At 44.7% G+C, this 19889-nt stretch overlaps 1 protein-coding gene across 1 annotated transcript in view; it reads left to right on the top strand.

Moving 5' to 3' along the window:
• Positions 1–19889, top strand: part of LOC131812852 (contactin-associated protein-like 3) — a 158334-nt gene that overhangs the window by 14319 nt on the left and 124126 nt on the right. The window contains exon 2 of the mRNA XM_059142804.1: positions 10675–10785. Coding sequence (XP_058998787.1) covers positions 10675–10785 — 111 coding nt within the window. The remainder of the gene's footprint in view (positions 1–10674; positions 10786–19889) is intronic.

Below are 19889 nucleotides of genomic sequence, written 5' to 3' on the forward strand. Positions count from 1 at the left end.
TTTTAAAAACTTTGTCTTGTCATTTTTGATCATCTTACTGTCAGATAGTAGAGAGGGAATAAAATAACTTTCTTTCCAAGTTTTTGGTGGTGCAAATTGAGAAACTTAAAAAATTTGTCCAAAGGTTTCAAAATAAATTACGTTTTCCCCCAAAATATTTATTAGCTGTTGCTCCATGAATCAGCTTATGGAGGAGCACCATATATGGAATGGAGCTATGTGATTTTATGAGAATCACAGTATATTGGTAAGGCGTGGGAACAATGTCTGAACAAAAATTAAAAACAGGTGCACTCCATTGTTCTGTAGCCATGTTAACAATGTGAGTAGAGTCTGTGGGATATCAGACTCTGCCCCTTGAAATGGATAGCTCAGATTTATGGGTCAGCAAGGCAGGTCTCCAGTTAGTGAGCTACGCCTAGTTAAATTCTTTTTAAACTCAAGGCTTACAAAAGACAACTGACAGAATGGGAGAAGATATTTGCAAACGACGTATCAGATAAAGGGCTAGTGTCCAAAATCTATAAGGAACTTAGCAAACTCAGCACCCAAAGAACAAATAATCCAATCAAGAAATGGGCAGAGGACATGAACAGACATTTCTGCAAAGAAGACATCCAGATGGCCAACAGACACATGAGGGTTGCTGGGGGGAGGGGGTTTGGGAGGGAGTGGGGTTATGGACATTGGTGGGTGTGTGTGCTGTGGTGAGTGCTGTGAAGTGTGTAAACCTGGCGATTCACAACCTGTACCCCTGGGGCTAAAAATACATTATATGCTTATAAAATATTTTAAAAATGCAATTAAAAAAATAAATAAACTCAAAGTTTAGAGCCACATCATTGCCAACGTGAGTCGACAGCAGACTTTCTCAAGTGTGGCCCTCTGAGTAGGAGCAGGAGAGGGTTCCGCATTCTTGTGGTCATGTTTCTTACTTGCTGACTCCCCAGCCCTGGTTTAAATGCCACCCACAGAGCACAGCACGGGTTCCCGGCTGCTCCCGTGACAGCAGGTGGCCTGTGGAGCTGCTGTACCCAGAAGTGAAGCCTGCAGGCTTTTCCTATCAGGACGAACTTGGCTGTTTGGGTGGTGTGAGCTCAACATGTGTCGAGAGGAAATATAACTTAGATATGGAGATTTCAGAAAGTCGCTCTCCACCTCGTGGCCCAGTTGAATGCAGCACGTTTATCAGATACCTGCCCCGTGCCAGGCAGTGTGCTAGAAGCTGAGGAAATAAAGATAATAAATATTGGTTCTTTCCAAAACCTGTGGATCCTCCATGAGAAGCAGGATGAGTCATTAAAAGTGGTGCCGGTTGTAATGCTAAAGCCACAGTCACCACTGGGTGTCTGTGCCTTTTGCTGAATGTTTTTTGGGGAACTTAATGGATAATAATTGGGATCACTAAAATTTTGCCTTTGAAACAGGTGCAAATTCTTGGCTCTTTAGTGTGCGGAAGGAAGGCAGCCCGTGAGAAACCTGGAACAGCACTCCCCCAGGGCCGGTTCCTCTGAGGTTGGGAAGTCACACAGTTTTGCATTATTTTAAAACCAGGAAGGAATAGATTTGAATTTTTCAGCCAAGCACTAGAGCAGAATTTCAGAGTCTTCTTGACGTAGAGCTGGGATAAAATCAGTGTAGAGCTGCATCGCTTGTGTCTTGTCGCAGGGAAGTTATTTGAATCACAGCCGTTATTCGTAAGTAAATTCTCAGTTGTTGATAAAAAGAAGGACTTTGCTTTTTAGGAGGCATTATTTTTAGAACAATTTTGGGTTCTCAGCAAAATTACGCAAAGTATAGGGATTTCCCATATTCCCCCTCTCCCCACACATGCGCGGCCTCCCCTATTACCAGCAGTCACCCCAGAGGCTTCCTTCATTCACACTGATGAATCCGTTACCACTCAGAGCTCATGATTTATGTGAGGGGTCACTCTGGGTGTTGTACACTCTACGGGACTTGCCAAATGTATAAAGACCTGTATCCACCATGACAGCACCCTACAGAGTAGCTTCACTGCCCTAAGAGTCCCGGTGCCTCACCCCCCCCCCCACCCCATTCATTCCTGTCTACCTCTTAAACTCTGACAGCTACTGATCTTTTTACTGTCTCTATAATTTCACTTTTTCCAAGTGTGGAGCCTCTTCAAATTTGCTTCTTTCACTTACTAATATGCACTTAAGGTTCCTTCCTGTCTTTTCATGGCCTGATAGCTCACTTCTCTTTAGTGCTGAAAAGATCCCCTTGTCTGGTTGTGCCACTGTTTCTTTAGCCATTCGCTGACTAAAGGACACTTTGTTTGACTTCAGGCTTTGGCCATCAGTGAGTAAAGCTGCTAGAAACAGCGTGTGTGTGTTACTGTGTGGACGTAAGTTTTCAGCTCCTTTGGGTAAATACCAAGGAGCGCGGTTGGAACGCACGGAGGGAGTATATTAGTTTTCTAAGAGCCTGCCAAATTGTCTTCCAGAAAGACCATACTGTTTTGCACTCCCACCAGCAATGGATGAGGGCTCCTGCTGCCCTCTGTCCGTGCCAGCATTTTATGTGGGCCCAGTTCCAGGTGTTGGCCATGCTGAGGGGTGTGTGGTGGTATCCCATTGTTTTAATTTCCACTTCCCTGATGACGGATGATGGCGGGTCTCTTGTCATCTGCTTATTTGACATCTGCCATCTTCTCTGTTGAGGTGCCAGGAAGTCTTTGGACTGGTGCTTAAATGGAGTTTTTTTTTTCTTTTTAATTATTGAGTTTAAGAGTTATTTTTATACTTGGAGAGCGGTTCTTTGCAGATGTATGTTTTGCAAATGTTTTCTCCCAGTCTGTGACTTTCTTTTCAGTTTCTTGACAGTGCCTTTCTCACAGCAGAAAATTCTTTCATCAACACCAGCAGGTCAATCCTTTCTTTCATAGATCATGCCTTTGGTGTTGCATCTAGAAAGTCATTTGCAAACACAGGTCATCTGGATTTTCTCCTGAGCCATCTTTTGGGAATTTTATTTTTTTGTACTTTACAGTTAGATCTGTGATTTATCTGAGTCAATTTTTGTGAAAGGTGAGAGTCTGTGTCTAGACTCTTGATGTTGCATGTGGATGCCCAGTTGTCCTCATGCCATTTGTCGAACAGCCTGTCTTTGCTACATTGGGTACGTTCAGCTCTACTGTGTGGGCTTCTGGGCTTTATTCTGTTCCATTGACCCATTTGTCCGTTCTTTTGCCAATACTGAGTTGTCTTCACTGCCACAGCTCTGTAGTAGGTCTTGAACTAGCTGGTGTCAGTCCTCCAACTTTAATATTCTGTTGGCTGCTCTGGGTAGTTTTTTCTCTCCACGTAAACTTTAGAATTGGTTTGTTGATATCCACAAAATAACTTGCTGGGATTTTTATGGATTTGCCTTCAATTATAGACCAAATTGGAAGAACTGACATCTTGACAGCATTGACTGCTCCTGTCCTTGAACATAGATCATCTCTCCATTTATGCAGTTCTTTGACTTTATGCATCAGTGTTTTGTAGCTCTCCTCATACAGATTGTGTCCATGTTTTGTTAGATGTATGCCCAAGTATTTCATACTTTTGGATGCTCATGTAAATGGTGTTGTATTGTTGTTGTTGTTTTTAAAGATTTTATTTATTTATTTTTTACAGAGAGATCACAAGTAGGCAGAGAGGCAGGCAGACAGGGAGGGGGAAGCAGGCTTCATGTTGAGCAGAGAGCAGGTTGCAGGGCTCGATTCCAGGACCCTGGGATCATGACCTGAGCCAAAGGCAGAGGCTTTAACCCACTGAACCACTCAGGTGCCCCATGGTGTTGTGTTTTTAATTTCAAATTCAACCTGTTCTTTGCTGGTATTTAAGAAAGGGTGGACTTTTTATGTTAACCTTATATCCTGTGTGCTGCTATAATCACTTGTTAGTTCTAGATTTTTGGTCATTTCTTCTGGATTTTCTACATGGATGGTCATGTCATTTGTGAACAAAGATTTCTTCCTTCCCAATCTGTATCCCTTTTATTTCCTCTTCCTGCCTAACTGCATTAATTACGACATCTAGTCGGATATTGAAAAGAAAGGGGGAGAGGGAACAACCTTGTCTTGCTCCCAATCGGAGTAGGAAAGCTTCAAGTTTCTTACCTTTAGGTATGATTTAACTTTAGGTTTTTGGTAGATATTCTTTTTCAAGATGAGAAAGTTCCCCTCTGTATAAGAGTGTTTACAACAAACAGGTGTTGCATTTTGTGAAATACTTTCTTCTGCATCTCTTTATATGATTGCGTGGTTTTCTTCTTTAGCTTGTTGATGTGGGTGATTACATTAATTGGTTTTTTAATGTTGAATTGACCTTATATACCTGGAATGAATTACACCTGCTCTCTTTATACATTGTTGGATTCAATTTGCTAATACTTGGTTGAGGACTTTGCTTCTATGTGTATGAGAGATAATCGGTCTATGGGTTTCTTGTAATATCTATAACTGCTTTTAGTATTAGGGTAATTCATTTGTCATAAAATGAATCAGAAAGTCTTCCCTCTGCTTCTAGCTCCTGGAAATATTTGTAGAGAATTGGTAACCTTCGTTCCTTAAATATTTGGTAGAATTTGTCACTGAAGCCATCTGGACATGGTGCTTCTGTTTTGGAAAGTTATTAATTATAGATTCAGATTCTTTAGTAGATATAGGCCTATACGGATTGTGTTCGTTCTTGTGTGAAATTGGCAAATTGTTTCTTGTAGGGATTAGTCCATATTTGATAATTAGATTATCAAATTTATAGGTATAGGGTCAGCCATATTATTTCTTTATTACCCATTTAATGTCTGTGGGATCTATGGTGATGTTCTTTCTTTGATCTCTCTTATTAGAAATTTGTGAACTCTCTCTCTCTCTTTTTAAGCTAGCCTGGCAAGAATCTTTTACTGACCTTTTCAAAGGTCAGTAAATGATTTTGATTTGATTGATTTTGTCCATTGATTTCCTGTTTCCAATTTTATTGTTTGGTATTCTAACAAGAAGACATTTTCAAAAGTAATTTTGTGCTTTTGAGTTGCAGATTTTCTGGAAGACCAAAGCCAGATCATTAGTCAGGAAGCTCTTTTTATTAACAAATATTTGCCCAGTTACATCTTTTCTACCATTTGTATAAAGCATTTGGAATATGTAATTTTGTAATTTAGAATTTTCTCAAAAAAATATAAGACATTTTACAAATGCTTTGATCTAAAAAAGGAAACACTATCAGTATGAGTTCACTCAGCTGGAGGGAATTGAGGTATTATTTAATTATAAGAACAATAATTATTTCAAATTCATACTTAATAATAGTTGCAATTAATGAGTATTAATTTGCTATCACCCCACTAAAATCAATGGCAAATTGTTTTTTTAGTGTTACCATTTAACTTACAAAAAAAGGTGAATCCTTCTACACCAAGGAATAATTTTAAAGGCAACATCTGGATTTAGAGCTATTAATTAAATAGCTCTCATTTAATTCAGTGAACATAAACCCAACCTTTGAGATAATTCACAACATAGGTTATGACAGGAGAGCAAACCTAGAAGTAAAAACAAGAGTGCTTAACTTAGGACTGTGCTAATGGGTAGGCAAGCACTCTCTGCATGGGTGAGATAAATAAATTAGCCAGGAACTTGGTGTAATTTGTCCTTTCTGACTTGGTTCTCACAGAGATATGATTGTATTCTATTACTGGCATGCACAACTTACTGGAACAGACAAGAAATCTGAAATCACCTCTGCTTTCCTACAGCTGGGCTCCTAATATGCTGGGCTTTGAGGATCATAAAATTAAGTAACTCAGACTTAAACTCATGCAGTTGTTCAAACTCATTCGATGCCAAGTTGGTGGCCAAGTATAGTCCTACATGGGGTCTACATGGGGTGTGCCGGTCTGAGCACACAGCAGCACACATTTTCAGGGGCAAGTGAGGGTGGAGGTGACTGAGATGGGATTGGAGAATCGTGGTCCCTAGAACACCCTGTATGCCATGCTTACAGAATGTCCCATTGCTTCTAGGGGGGCATTACTATCACTCATACATGCACAGGTGTGTGCACCTGAGGGTTGGAGACTAGCCAGTGCCCCTGAACCCTGACCAAGTTCAGCACTGCCGTCCAAAGTGCTGACAGCCTGGTTCCAAACCTGTACGCATTGGGACTCTGAAAGCACACACTTCAGGAAGGAAGGCGTGGGGGCCCCAGATGTTCACAAAGTTCTCAGTGGCCTTGATGGGCCACCAGGGATCGAGGAATATTGGAGCAGCAGCTTTGGGCCTCATTCCTCCTGATGGAGAGAGATTTCTAGGTATCTTCAGGCTCTTCTGAGTCCGTATGTCCTTGCTGGTCTAGTGGCCAAGGGGCACCCCTGTGTGGGCCTTGATTCCAGCTGCCCATGTGGGAGGAGCAAGTAGCGCTGGAAGTCAGGGGGAATTTAGGTCATACTCTCTGTTCCATTCCAGGGACTGGAGTCCACTGTGATATGCTGAAGGATGAGAAACAAGCAACAAACAAACAAACATGAATGTTCTGTGTGGAGGAATTTTTAATCTCATCCAGAAGATTAGGCATCCTGAAAAGATACCACTTACACATAATTAAGTACAAACTGAATTTGAAGTGTCAAAGAAACCAGAACAAATGTATTACAGACAGGCTGTGGCTAACTGACGGAGTCTGTCTGGGCTTCTTTTCTATCTGTGGGGAAGGGTAGATTTAAATAGTTTCAGAAGAGATCAAGAGCCTAGAAAACCCCCAGATCAGCTCACCTAGAGTGGGAAGACTAAGCCACCTCTATTGTCTCCAGTTGTGGGAAGTTCCAAATTTCTAAGATTTCACCTGGAAAAAATACATATAATTTTAAAACACAGAAGCTGGAATATTGTTTTATAATCTCAGTCTAAGGCTATTCTGCTGGTAAGACATACAATAGGCGTTTGATTAAAATGACATTGTAATAGGTGCACCTAGTGAGACAAGGTTTGAGTATTTCATAAATATGGATTTATTATATCAGAATGCACATAAGGATGTCTCTAGCACTCTGATCTGAGTCATACATAAATCATGAACAATTGTGGCGTGTTTGTGTTTTCTCTAAAACCCATGACAATGGACCATTACTTTTCCTTTAGTATTCTTAAGCCTCTCTGAGAACCTCACTTGGAGTACATTTGAACCACTGAAGGATGAGTGCATCTCAAAACTAAGATTATTCCATGGACTCACTCTCATTAATATGAGTGGTTATTATGAAGGGAAATAAAATTGCTTTAGCTTACTTAGCTGCAATATTCTCTGTCTATTTTCATATGTTAATTCTCAAAAGCTTATTATTTGTACTCAACTTGCTTTCCCTCTAAGTGATAAATAGTAGTTGTTTAAAGTTGATTGCCATCTCACTTGTCAGAATTCATACTTTGTGAATAATTCTTGTACCTTTGAAACATTTCAGGAATCATCTTTTTTTTGGATAGAAATAATGTTTATCAGATTATTCATGAGAAAGATACTCATTTAGTGGGATTCACATGTTTTATAATGATGCGAAGAAAAAAGAAAATTAAGTTGGGTCTTGACAATTTTTGCTTCGGGTATCATAGTAGAAAACCTAAACATTTCAGGTTGAAAACAGTAGTTAATGTAGGTTTGGGATGGCTCTGGAGGCTTCACCTTACATGGATTAAATTCAGTTAGAAACACACTAAATGCCTGGAAAACACTGTCCAAATCCTGAACTTCTCCTCTCCAGGTACCTTATAAGTATGTGACCACCTTGTTTTTGACCACACAAGTCCTCAACTTCTACTACGTTGGAGTAAATTGGAACACTGGTTTTGAAGCCTCTAAGTTAGGGTTATAAAAAACATTGGCATTTAAAAATAAATTTTATAAATTGTTCTTCCAAAGAAAGATTACAGCACTAAAGCTATTACTTCTTCTTCTTCTTCTTCTTCTTCTTCTTCTTCTTCTTCTTCTTCTTCTTCTTCTTCTTTTTAAAGATGAAGCTTCATAGCCAAGCTTCATGAAGTAAGAGTAAAAAATGACAATATAGTTTGGAACATTGAACACTGCCTTTCATATCTCTCTATGGGGAACATGTCCTTATAGCATCTTTTGAAGGAACTTAATAGTGTTGACTTGTCTTAGCAGAGTGAGAAGAATAAAAGCAAACACTTTCAACCCTCAGCAGTCCTCTCAGTGAGGGGGTCCCCCTTGTACTTCCTGCCATGTTGCTGTGCGAGTTCCCTTGTATTGTGTAACGGCCCACTGCACAGTTGTGGGGGTCGGCTCCCCATTGCATAATCATGTGATAGCATCACTGTCCAGTCATGTGATTGATTCCCCCTTGAACTGAGGAGAGAGCCGAGGCTTAGCGAAGGATGAGTGACACCCAAGGGTCGGCAAGGCTGGTGAATGCCAGTCCCACCCCAGTCCAGTTGCAAAATCTATGCTAGCTTCAGTGGTGAGATGACGACAGTGTGAGCAGAGGGGACTAGCATCAGGACAGACCCGTGTGGGGCCAGGGCTGGGAAGAGAGCAGGCTTCCCTAGACACACAATGGGAATAGCCCTCTCTTGCTGTCAGTCTGCTGTGTGACTTCAAGGTGGTGGTGAGGTCCCCAGAACACCTGTGTACCAGGACACTAATGCAGGCCTGTTCTGCTCAACATGCTAGACCTGAGAGACTTCTAGGCTAACTCTCGAGTTAGCTCCATTGACCATGACCTGTAGATAACACTCCTCTTTTGGAATTTTCTAAAGTACTAAGCATACCCCAGTAATAGGTCAACACTTTGTGCTGCCTGTGCACACATCCATCACGGGGGCTTCTTCGGCCTTCCTGTGCCACAAACCCCTTTGGAACCTCGCTGAAGTCTGTGTCCCTTCTCATAGCAATGGTTATAGATGCATTATATATGTATATATGTATATATATGCCAGTTACAGTGAAGGGCTGATATCCATAAATCAGAAATTATAATATAATATTTTTTTGTTATTAATTCATTAAATAACAAAATCTAGTGCTGGGTCAAATACGATCATTTGGAAGTAAGGAGGAACATAAATGATATTTCTAGATATTGTGACAATGATTGCTGTCAGATGGTCTGTAACTTATGATGGTAACAAACAAACAAAAAAGCATGGGCACTACCGAAGATGCTGTGGTTTGTCTATGCTCATGATTAAAGAAAATGCTGAATTTTAGCAGGAGGTTTAATGAAAATAAAGATGTAGTTTTTCTCTGTCTTTGCAGGCTCCTTAAATCATATCTGTACCCCATGTTATGAACTGTTGAGTCATGGTTCCCCGACTCAGTTTCTATGAAAAATCCTCTTGAGCTTTTGATTGAACTTCTAATGAGTCTTTAGCTCAAACTGTGGATGACTGAGCATTTAAAAATGCTGTCTTCTGGGTACCTGAGTGGCTCAGTGGGTTAAAGCTTCTGGCTTCAGCTCAGGTCATGATCTCAGTGTCCTGGGATCGAGTCCCACATCGGGCTCCCTGCTCAGTGGGGAGCCTGCTTCCCCCTCTCTCTGCCTGCCTCTCTGCCTACCTGTAATCTCTCTGTCTCTCTCTATCACATAAGTTAAAAAAAAAATATTAAAATAAATGCAATCTTCTGGTCTGTGATCGCGGAAGTCTGTATTTTACTCAGTTTTTCTTTAATGTCATTCAGTACAGTTTTTATAATTATCCCCATAAATGTTTTGCACAGTTTTGTAAGATTCATTCTTAGATACTTTATGTGTTTGGTTGTTATTTGCTATTCTAGTTATCGTTGGACCCCAGTTAGAGTTTAAGATGAAATCGGTTTTGGGATGTTGAGCTATGAAACCAGTCACTTACTGACTTTTGGACTTTGTGCCTCTGGAGTTGTATCATCTGGAAGTGATGGTGGTTGCTTTTTTCATTTTTTTTTTCCTTTCCCAATTCTGTGCTTTTAATTCTTAAAGGTTCTTTTTTGTACTGATAAGACTTTGAGAGCTGCTTTCAGCAGAAGCTGTGATGCCTGTTAAAGTCTTCTTCCTGATTTTAAAGGAAATTCTTTTAATAGTTTTCCACTGAGGGGCAGTGGGCTGGAACCACTTTTAGCAGCCAGGAAGAGCCATTCATTCACTTTCCATGAATTTTGTAAGCCAGTTGTTAAAACACAGTCATTATTAAAGATTAAGTTGTCTAAAGTTACAGTTAAGTAAATCATGTTAAAAACAAAGGTAAATTCTCCAAACTCACCACGTACTACGTTCTTTCATGGCATCTCACTCTTGTCTATGCTTTTGAGGTTATTTTAATCTCTTAATCTGCACGGTGGAAACACTGTATAATGAAGTGACATGTGTGACCCCCTTACCCTTGCGAGGGTTGCTGACATCATGCTGACAGCTGGGAACGCCCACGATGGGAGTGTGTACACCACGGAAGATGGCAAGTGCTACCCATCGGGGGTTTTATTTTCTTTGCCACCGACTAACCCACCTCTGATCAAGACCGACGCCTGCCATCGGTTCTAGCATTTTCTTGGCCTGTTCAGTAGAAGCAAGGACAGGAGGGAGGCGAGGAGGGCGAGGAAGAAGGAAGCAGGAAGGCAGGGAGGGCAGAAGTCGGGAGTGCCTGGAGCAGGGGTTAGTCTGAACTTGCGGTTTTCCCCACAGATCGCTGTGATGTCCCGCTGGCGTCCACGTTGCCTCGAGAGTCCTTCAGCTGCTCGTCACAGCTGTCCAGCAGCCACGGCCCGGGGTTCGCAAGTCTTCATCGCAGAGATGGTGAGTCTGATGCTGTCTTGCTGTTAGCCCATCACGAGTCGTTCTCAGACAGAATAACGACCATTCTTACTTCATATTCTTTCTTGTGGCTCGAAGAGTAATTATATCGCAGTTGGATGGAAATGAAGAAGCAGGTTCAGCATTGTATCATTTCTAGGTTCCTACGTCTGGAGCCTTCTTCTTTCCTGGTGGTTCTGATGTTTCCCTTCCCTGCTGATGGTCGACAAGTGGTCGTAAATGAGACCTGGAGCAGAAGGGAATTACTGGAGGCTCCAGATTATTCTCATCCCTTTTTAGTTTCAGAGCACTCCGCGGACGGGTGACTAGCAAGTGTGCTTATCGTGGGTAACTAAAACGACAAACACGGGACTCCTGGGTGGCTCAGTGATCTCGGGGTCCAGGGATGGAGCCCCATGCCTGGCTCCCTGCTCGGTGGGGAGCCTGCTTCTCCCTCTCTTCCCAGCTCCTGCTCTTTCTTCTCGCTCTCTCTCAAATATAGAATTAAAGTCTTAAAACAAAAAACCCAACAACAAATGAATGAGCCAATGTCATGGGCACTGGGGAACACCCAGCAAGCCACTGGCTGGCACCAGCAAGATGGGAAGCTGCCACAGGGTAGTGATGGGGAAACAGCCCCATCCCAGGGCCTGGCCTGGGAGGAGCCGGGACAAAGCCTCCTGTTGAAAATAGATTGTGTTCGTATCCATGGGAAGGGAGCTAAAGGCCTCCTTTCTTGGGTGTGTGGGGGGGGGGGTGTTCACTCATTCACTCTTGCTCCTTGACTGTCATGGATGAAGTTGCTTTCACTTTTGCACAAATAATAGTTCAGTAAACAGAGTAATACATGCACTGAAAACGCAAATGTTTTACTACCTTGGAAAGGGATAGATTAATTTTTTTGGTGAATAATTCATCCAGAAAGTAAAATTTTAAATTGTGTCCCACGTAAATGTAAATTCTGAAGATCATTACAATGGAATGGAGCATTTGCCTCCCTTTATTCGGTATTTCTAAGATCACAGTTTAAGTATAGCTTGAATTTTATCATGTCCTCAAAAGTCAGGTATAGGAACCCCACAAGTGATCGGATAGACTGACAGGGACCCATAAGGACACAGTGGAGGATTTTGGTGAGTTTGGGGAGTGGAGAGATCATGCCGATGAGGACCACCTTCGTGGCCTTTTACTATGAAGAACCATTTCTGGCCAGATATATTCTCCTCCAGATAGTTAGGAAGCATCAGTCATGATGACTTTCAGTCCTCCGGTGAAAATAGCCTCTCACTGAAGCTGGTTTTCAATTAGTAATTAAATGATCAAATTTACTATTTTTGGTCTGGTGGTTCCTCTAGTACCAGCTTAACATCTAAACTTTCCAGTGGTTGCCCAAAGACTGTAAAAACCAAATAAGCACCATCCTTAATTAGTTTAAAGGATCCCAAGGGGCCTGTGTATTGTGTTTCTGATTTGCATATACAGAATATTTTTATGATTCAGGCCTCTGGTCCTGTCAATGTGGTGGCACTGGGAAGTTTATAAACATCAGAAGGGAAAATCTCAGTGTTTAAGATGAATTTATTTCCATTATACTTAATTAAAAAATTAATAACTTAGACTATCATAAGCAGCCATTGTAAAATGGTAAGTACAAACGGTATTTACTATAGTCAGATCACTCTTTGCAGATTTAAATTAATTTTTTAAGAATGTGGCAATCACCTGATGAGGTTCTTTCTTGTGGCTGTTGCTACTCTGATTGTACACAATACATATTTCATTAAATATTCTTTCATTTTACCATCTGATTTCATACCCATTCCCAAGGCAGAATTCAGACAGCACGGTTGGTCAATATTCCTTCTGAAGGATTATCTATACATATTTTCCGTTGAAAGCCAGCATCCCGGGGGCATCTGGGTGGCTCAGTTGGTTGGGTGTCTGCCTTTGGGCTGGGCTCATGATCCCGGGGTCCCTGGATTGAGTCCTGCACCAGGCTTCCTGCTCAGAGGAAAGCCTGCTTCTCCCTCTGCCCCTCACTCCGCTTGTGTTCTCTCTTTTTCTCTCAAATAAATAAATAAAATCTTAAAAAAAATTAAAGCCAACATCTCAGATTCTTTCCTGGAATATCTTTTGACTTTGTAAATGCTGGAGAACAGATTAGTTCCCTTCAGTTTAGGATATTATGATGTAACATGTGGATCGTATAAAATATGGAAGATTTTATAATAATAATGACGATGATTCTTCCTATATAGTAGTTGTAGCTTTTTTGAAAATTTGGCAAAGATCTGGTGATGGAAGCCGTGTTAGACAACTTGATCATGTGGCTAAAATGTCCTTGGTCTATATTATGGTACCTGGAGATTGTAAAGAAGGTGTCTGTCTTACCTCCCTATTTTGCCCAGCAGTCTCTGAGCTTTCAATATTTTTATGGAAAAATAGAACTATCTGAACCCTCATGGCTCCTGCCAGGGATTTTGTATGTAGCTGATCGCTGCATCTACCTGATGTAGAACACAGTAAGACAGCAGTCAGTACATACAGTTTCTTTATTTTTATTATTTTATAAGATTTTATTTACTTTTTTTAGAGAGACAGAGAACACGAGTGAGGCGAGGAGCAGAGCAAGAGGGACTAGGAGACTCTGCTCGGAACCTGAAGTCCGGCACGGGGCTCGATCTCACGCCCTCCAGATCATGACTTAAGCGGAGATCAACACCTGAGAATTTGCTTAAGAAGAAAGGCTGTGATTCAGATCACTTCCCTAAGAAAAGGCATAAACACTTTATCTTTACATTGATTTTCCATCCAGCCAGCTTCATCTGCATTGCCCCTTCTAGGAATTTCATTTTTTTTTTCTGCCCAGGGCCCCTTGCTCAGGATTCACCAGCTAAGGTGGCCTTCCTGTCTGCCAAAGTGGTGGGGTCCAGTTAGCAATCCTTCCCGAGGCACCCGGGATCCCTGATGGGTCACAGGTGCCATACTGAAACTGACACGAGAGTCCTGAACTGCCCCTTTAACCTGGGACTCAGGGGGGCCATAGCCAGGGACAAGGGCTGCCGGGACCTTTCCGGCCCCACCGTGGTCCGCTGCTCTGCTGCTGTGAACGTGAAGGGAGACTGCCTGGACTAGGGGCTGATGGCGGACGGTGACCCCAGGGCCCCTCTTCTCCTTCCTGCGATCCTTGCAGCCTGACCGTGTCCCGTTGCTGCACTCCCTCCGAGGAAACCGGCGGAGTGGGCTTTGCTCTGACATGTTCACCTGCCATCCTTTAAAGGCACCCCCAAACCATGCTGCTTGTCATGTGATGTGACGCTCAGCCCTCCCCATTTTTGCGTTCATGACAATACTCTGCTTCCTACAGCGGGTAATTGGTCCACGGCTCTTCATCAGAGGCTCTCACGGCATGCTTACTAACGGTTAGGAATTAAGCCATACAGCGGTCCTTCAAGAGAACGCGAGTTTTAGCATCAGTGGAATTTTCTTTCTTTTCCCCCAGAGGCATTTGGCTGACTGAGCAGTCACAAATGGGCGGCTAATTTAGTTGTCATGCTTTTGTCTTCCGAGCAGCTCCCCACTGCATTTCCTGACATGATCCTCCACCACACTGGATTTTTAAAAAAGGAGACATTGCCTTGAGAGCGTGCAGCTGAGCTCCCGTGGGGAGCCGTGGGCTGGCCTGGCCTCCTGCCCTTCTGGGCCCTGGACTCCCCAGGGGTCTTCCCACAGCAGAGGGAGGTGCCCCTGTTCCGATGGCCTCGGGGGTGATCTGATCTCCCGTCTGTTCTGCGTGAGTCAGGGGGCTGCTGAGAGAATGCCCTCCTAGAATCAGGACACGTCCCAGAGCCGCACTCCTTGTAAACAGAGATTTCATGGGACATGAATGAGCTCAGTCACACGTTTTATTCAGTATTAAGTGAAGGATTTATGACCTGTTCGGATTGTGACAGGCTTGCTGGGCAGTTCTTGCTCTGTTTCCATGGTGGGAGTCGGCAGAACCGTCGCATGTTTTGCTGGGGCAGAACTTGTAACGAGTCGGAGCTGAGAGCCTCTGGTCAGATCTCAGTGGGTCTCCATGACCCGTTCAGGAGTCTGTGTGAGGACAGCAAAACAAAACACATGGGACTGACCCATTTTTGTCTGTTTTATGCAGACAGAGCTGCAGTCAGAAGGCTTGGTGCGTAGGGCATGGAAATCAGTCCCTGGGAAGGTCACATGTGAATGCCTGTGCGGTGCTTTCTCTTCCTCAAGATCTCTGGCACTTAAAGCAAACTCAGGGCGACAGGTGTGCACGGAGCATGCATTTTCATCTGACTGTCGAAGGGTCTGTTTACCCAGCCATTTCCGGTCTTTGCACGTAGGAACCCGGCTCACACTGAGGCAGCTGCAGTGACTGTTTCCCTCCGGGTGCCTTTCGTGGGAAATGTCCCATTCTCCTGGCTGAGGCTCCTAGTGCAGTGCAGGAAGCACACAGGCAGGGGAGCTGGGGGCCCAGAGGCAGGGTTTCTGGGCCTACTCCGTCCTGATCGCCGGAATGCTACCTGGACACAGCTGGTGCTGTCTCTTGAGGAACCAGATTTGTAGCAAACGCCTTAATCCCCTCAGTAACAGCAGTGTCTGACCCAGGCTTCAGCACATCCAGCCCTAGGACCCCTGAGTGGAGAGGTCAGGGGGACCTCGACACCGTCGCCAGAGCCCATCTGCCCGCTGGCCCCTCTTTCCTGGGGATGCCCGTCACCTTCCTGGGGATGCCTGTTCCCTTTCTGGGATGACTTCTGCTTTCCTGGGATGATTTTTGCCTTCCTGGGGACACCCGTCGTCTTCCTGGGGATGTCCATTACCTTCCTGGGGACACCTGTCATCTTCCTGGGGCAGGCAGCATGGGCTCCTGCTTCTCTCCTGCTCTTCCCGCTCCTGCTGGGCCCTGCCTGGAACTCAGAGTGAATGAGGAAAGAACACCACCGCTGGATGCGACCCCCTCCCAGACAACAGAGTATTGATCCCAGGGGGACACTTCCCTTGGCAACAATTGTAGTAGAGCCACTTATGTGTTTGGCATAGATGCCCTGAAGATGGGTAGGTCTGTTCACTTCCAACTAACCCGCTTGACTTCTGCTCTGTGGGTATCTTTTCTCCCCCCACATCCAAGTTAGTTAACACGTAGCACCGTGTTAGTTTCAGGCTAGGGTTCAGTGACTCATCATTGCGTACAGCACCCAGGGCTCATCACATCGCGTGTCCCCCTTCATGCGCATCACCCCGCTACCGCATCCCCTGCCACCCTGGTGTCCCGGAGAGAAGAGTCTCTTACGGCTGCTCTCGTGCTCGCTGAAGCTTGAAGGAGGCATGAAGTTTGGCTCTTCTCCCCCTGGGTCATGTTCTTCTCTGTGTAAAGCCAGTGGTTCACACAAGCACATGTTCTGTGAATACCAGGGGTCGAGGTCACAGTCATCACCATCCTCGGACAGAGCAGTTCAGGCCCCGCTGTGAGTTTCCTAGCCAACCTTTCCTCTCCCTGAGGACGTGTCCCTGCTGCTGTCAGAGCCACCAAAGCTGGGGGAAGCAGTCATAGGATTAACCAGAGACAGAAAACTTCTGACAGATCAATTTAAATATAGTCTGGCTGGTGGTCAGCAGACAATCTTGAATAACCCAGGGACTGTGGGGAGGTGTCTGTACAAGGGGTCGAGAGTGGAAGGGGCCAAGTTTTCATCCAACACCCTCACAGGAACCTCAAATGCTGTGTCTTCCTCATTGGTGGAGCAGGGACCGGCATGCCAGTCCTGCTTCCTGGGTGTGGGGCATGTGGGGTCCCACGTGGGGCCCCGGGTGAGGTCCTTGGCCCATCCTGCATGCACGACAAGTGTGTCTGTCTTCACCGTCTTACCTTTGGGAAGAAGCGCAGGCAACAGACCTTCAGTGATAAGGTCACTGGAAGAGTGCCGGGGCTGTGGCCCTTCATGCACCTTGAAGCCACAGCAGGGATGGCCCATTGTAATGGTGACTGTCATCCAGCACCCAGCAGCCTGTGGGAGGGACGACACTGGGTGCTGCACACATCCTCCTGCGACATCCGCCTCAGCGCTGCAACACACAGCTAGCACACTGTCCCCAGGAGGAGAAGGATGTTCTGTGTGGGGTCACCTTCCAGGCTCTGCACTTTGCCCTGCACAAGTGGGGCCCCCAGATAGGTTTTCCTTGGTACACATTATGACACTGTATTCAGGAAGGGGCGGAGGGGGGAGAGAGGCAGGTGAGGGGGGTGGGGGATGCAGACTCCCTCTGCGCATCAGCGTCCAGCAGCGATCTGGGTGCACAGGGACCTCGTTAGCCTGCTGAAGCGAACCGCCCCCGGCATAGGGGATTCTGCTGTTCCATGCCTGCCACCGCCCCAAGTTCATCAGATGGCTTGGCACACATGCCAGAAGTACGTCCTCACTGAAGGTCAGGAGGAGGTGTTCAGGGTCTGTTACCTGCAGGTGGGGGAGGCTGGTTGGCAGGTAGGCAGCAGCACCTGTGGGAGAGGCTGGTCCCAGGAACATGCCGGTAACATCGTGATCTTTTTACTGAATTTGCTTCCCTGCATGGGTGATGCCATGCTGGTGATACTTCCTGGCCTCGAGAGAGGTTAAAATTCACAGGGAAACATGGCAAAATGCCAGCAGGGGTATCGTCAGTACCTTCTACAGGACTCTGCTGTGAACTAGGATGAACCTGGATACAGGACGTCAGTAGTCCCTCAGAGATCTAAAGTGATCTGTAGGAAATTTCAAATGGAGTCTCCACGTTAAAATGATCTGCTGAATGCCAACACCTAAATTTTAAGGTTATTTTTGTGACAATTATAAAAATTATGCCCAGCTGCCAAGGAATGTCCCTCGGACTGTGAGTGGCTCTCAGCTAGAATACAGAAGGCCTTCCAGTCATCAGCCGTGAGCGGGGCCCTCGGACAAAGCAGCAGAACTAATCTTGTCACGAGAGGCAAGGAGAGGTGGCAGAACTGGCATGGGCTGAGAACACAGAGGAGACTCGGTGTGTAAACAGCCTCCTGGTGCAGAGGAATGGGGTCAGTGGGGTCACTGGGGAATCCAAATAACGTTTGTCGTTGCATTAATATTGTACTGTGTAAATACCTTCATCCTGATAAAAGCCCCATGACAATGTAAGATGGTAACTTTGGGGGAACCTGGTACAAAGGAGACAAGAATCCCCTCTACCACGTTTGTAGCTCTTTGGGCAATTGGAAGTTATTTCGGAATAAAAAGTTAAAGATGCTTCTGCACAGCAAAGGAAACAGTCAAGAAAACAAAGAGGCAACCCACGGAATGGGAGAAGATATTTGCAAATGACACTACAGACAAAAGGTTGATATCCAGGATCTATAATGAACTCCTCAAACTCAACACACACAAAACAGACAATCATATCAAAAAATGGGCAGAAGACATGAAAAGACACTTCTCCAATGAAGACATACAAATGGCTAACAGACACATGAAAAATGTTCATCATCACTAGCCCTCAGGGAGATTCAAATTAAAACCACATTTAGATATCACCTTACACCAGTTAGAATGGCCAAAATTAGCAAGACAGGAAACAACATGTGTTGGAGGGGATGTGGAGAAAGGGGAACCCTCTTCCACTGTTGGTGGGAATGCAAGTTGGTGCAGCCTCTTTGGAGAACAGTGTGGAGATTCCTCAAGAAATTAAAAATAGAGCTTCCCTATGACCCTGCAATTGCATGACTGGGTATTTACCCCAAAGATACAGATGTCGTGAAAAGAAGGGCCATCTGTACCCCAATGTTTATAGCAGCAATGGCCACGGTCACCAAACTCTGGAAAGAACCAAGATGCCCTTCAACGGACGAATGGATCAGGAAGATGTGGTCCATATACACTATGGGGTATGATGCCTCCATCAGAAAGGACGGATACCCAACTTTTGTAGCAGCATAGACGGGACTGGAAGAGATTATGCTGAGTGAAATAACTTAAGCAGAGAGAGTCAATGATCATATGATTTCTCTTATTTGTGGAGCATAACAAATATCATGGAGGACAAGGGATGTTAGAGAGGAGAAGGGAGTTGGGGGAAATTGGAAGGGGAGGTGAACCATGAGAGACTATGGACTCTGAAAAACAACCTGAGGGTTTTGAAGGGGTGGGGGGTGGGGGGTTGGGGGAACCAGGTGCTGGGTATTAGGGAGGGCACGGATTGCATGGAGCACTGGGTGTGGTGCAAAAATAATGAATACTGTTATGCTGAAAATAAATAAAAATTAAAAATTAAAAAAAGATGCATTACAGAACAACCCAAAATGCAGCGCATTTTGGATTCTGGGTCAAAGAAAAAGGCATTGTGCTTGTGGTACGTTGAGAGGAAAGTTTGGAATACTTGAACAAAGATTCAGTCTGGGAAACCTGGGTAGAAAGGAATGAGAAAGAACCTGGGTTCTCCTGAAGGCTGTGCTTGAACACATTGTGTGGTGAAGGGGAGACGTGGTGAAAGGGGATGTACTGAAGAGACGTCCGTGCCCACCCCCTGGGGACGCCCTGATCCTGATGCAAGCGCCCCACTTCCGTTTCCCTCGCAGCCGTCCTGGCACCATGTCACACACTTCCTGACATACACTCAGCCCTACAGGCCTTAGCAAACCCAGGGCGGGGGTCCGTAACAGCCTCTCACGGGAAGACGGTCAATGCGGTCTAATGCGTTAGGCCTCATTATGAGAACCTCAAGCGAGGTGTCAGACAGTGGGGAAAATTGTTTTCCCAAACCCCTCTTATCATATCACAGGTGACTTCCATGACTTGTGTTTTCTGGACAGGGATAATTGGCAAAACATCGGTTCCAGAAGGTGCTTCAAACTTATTTGCCAGTTTTTTAATTGCTTATTAATTTAAAACCAGGAACTTCAATGTGACATCTAAGTCTACATTCAAAACCCACGTTTCTGGGGCATGGAAGAACAAAGTATGTCCCAACACAGCCTCTGGGAGCCTCCTCTGAGTCCGGGTCTCATCTGTTTCTCCCGGGACAAGACAAAGCCTCGTGATCTCTGCTCTGCCGCTGTTGTCTCGACAACCTAGAATGTTCTT

The sequence above is a fragment of the Mustela lutreola genome, chromosome 12 (genome assembly GCF_030435805.1).
Source record: "Mustela lutreola isolate mMusLut2 chromosome 12, mMusLut2.pri, whole genome shotgun sequence".
Lineage (NCBI taxonomy): Eukaryota > Metazoa > Chordata > Mammalia > Carnivora > Mustelidae > Mustela > Mustela lutreola.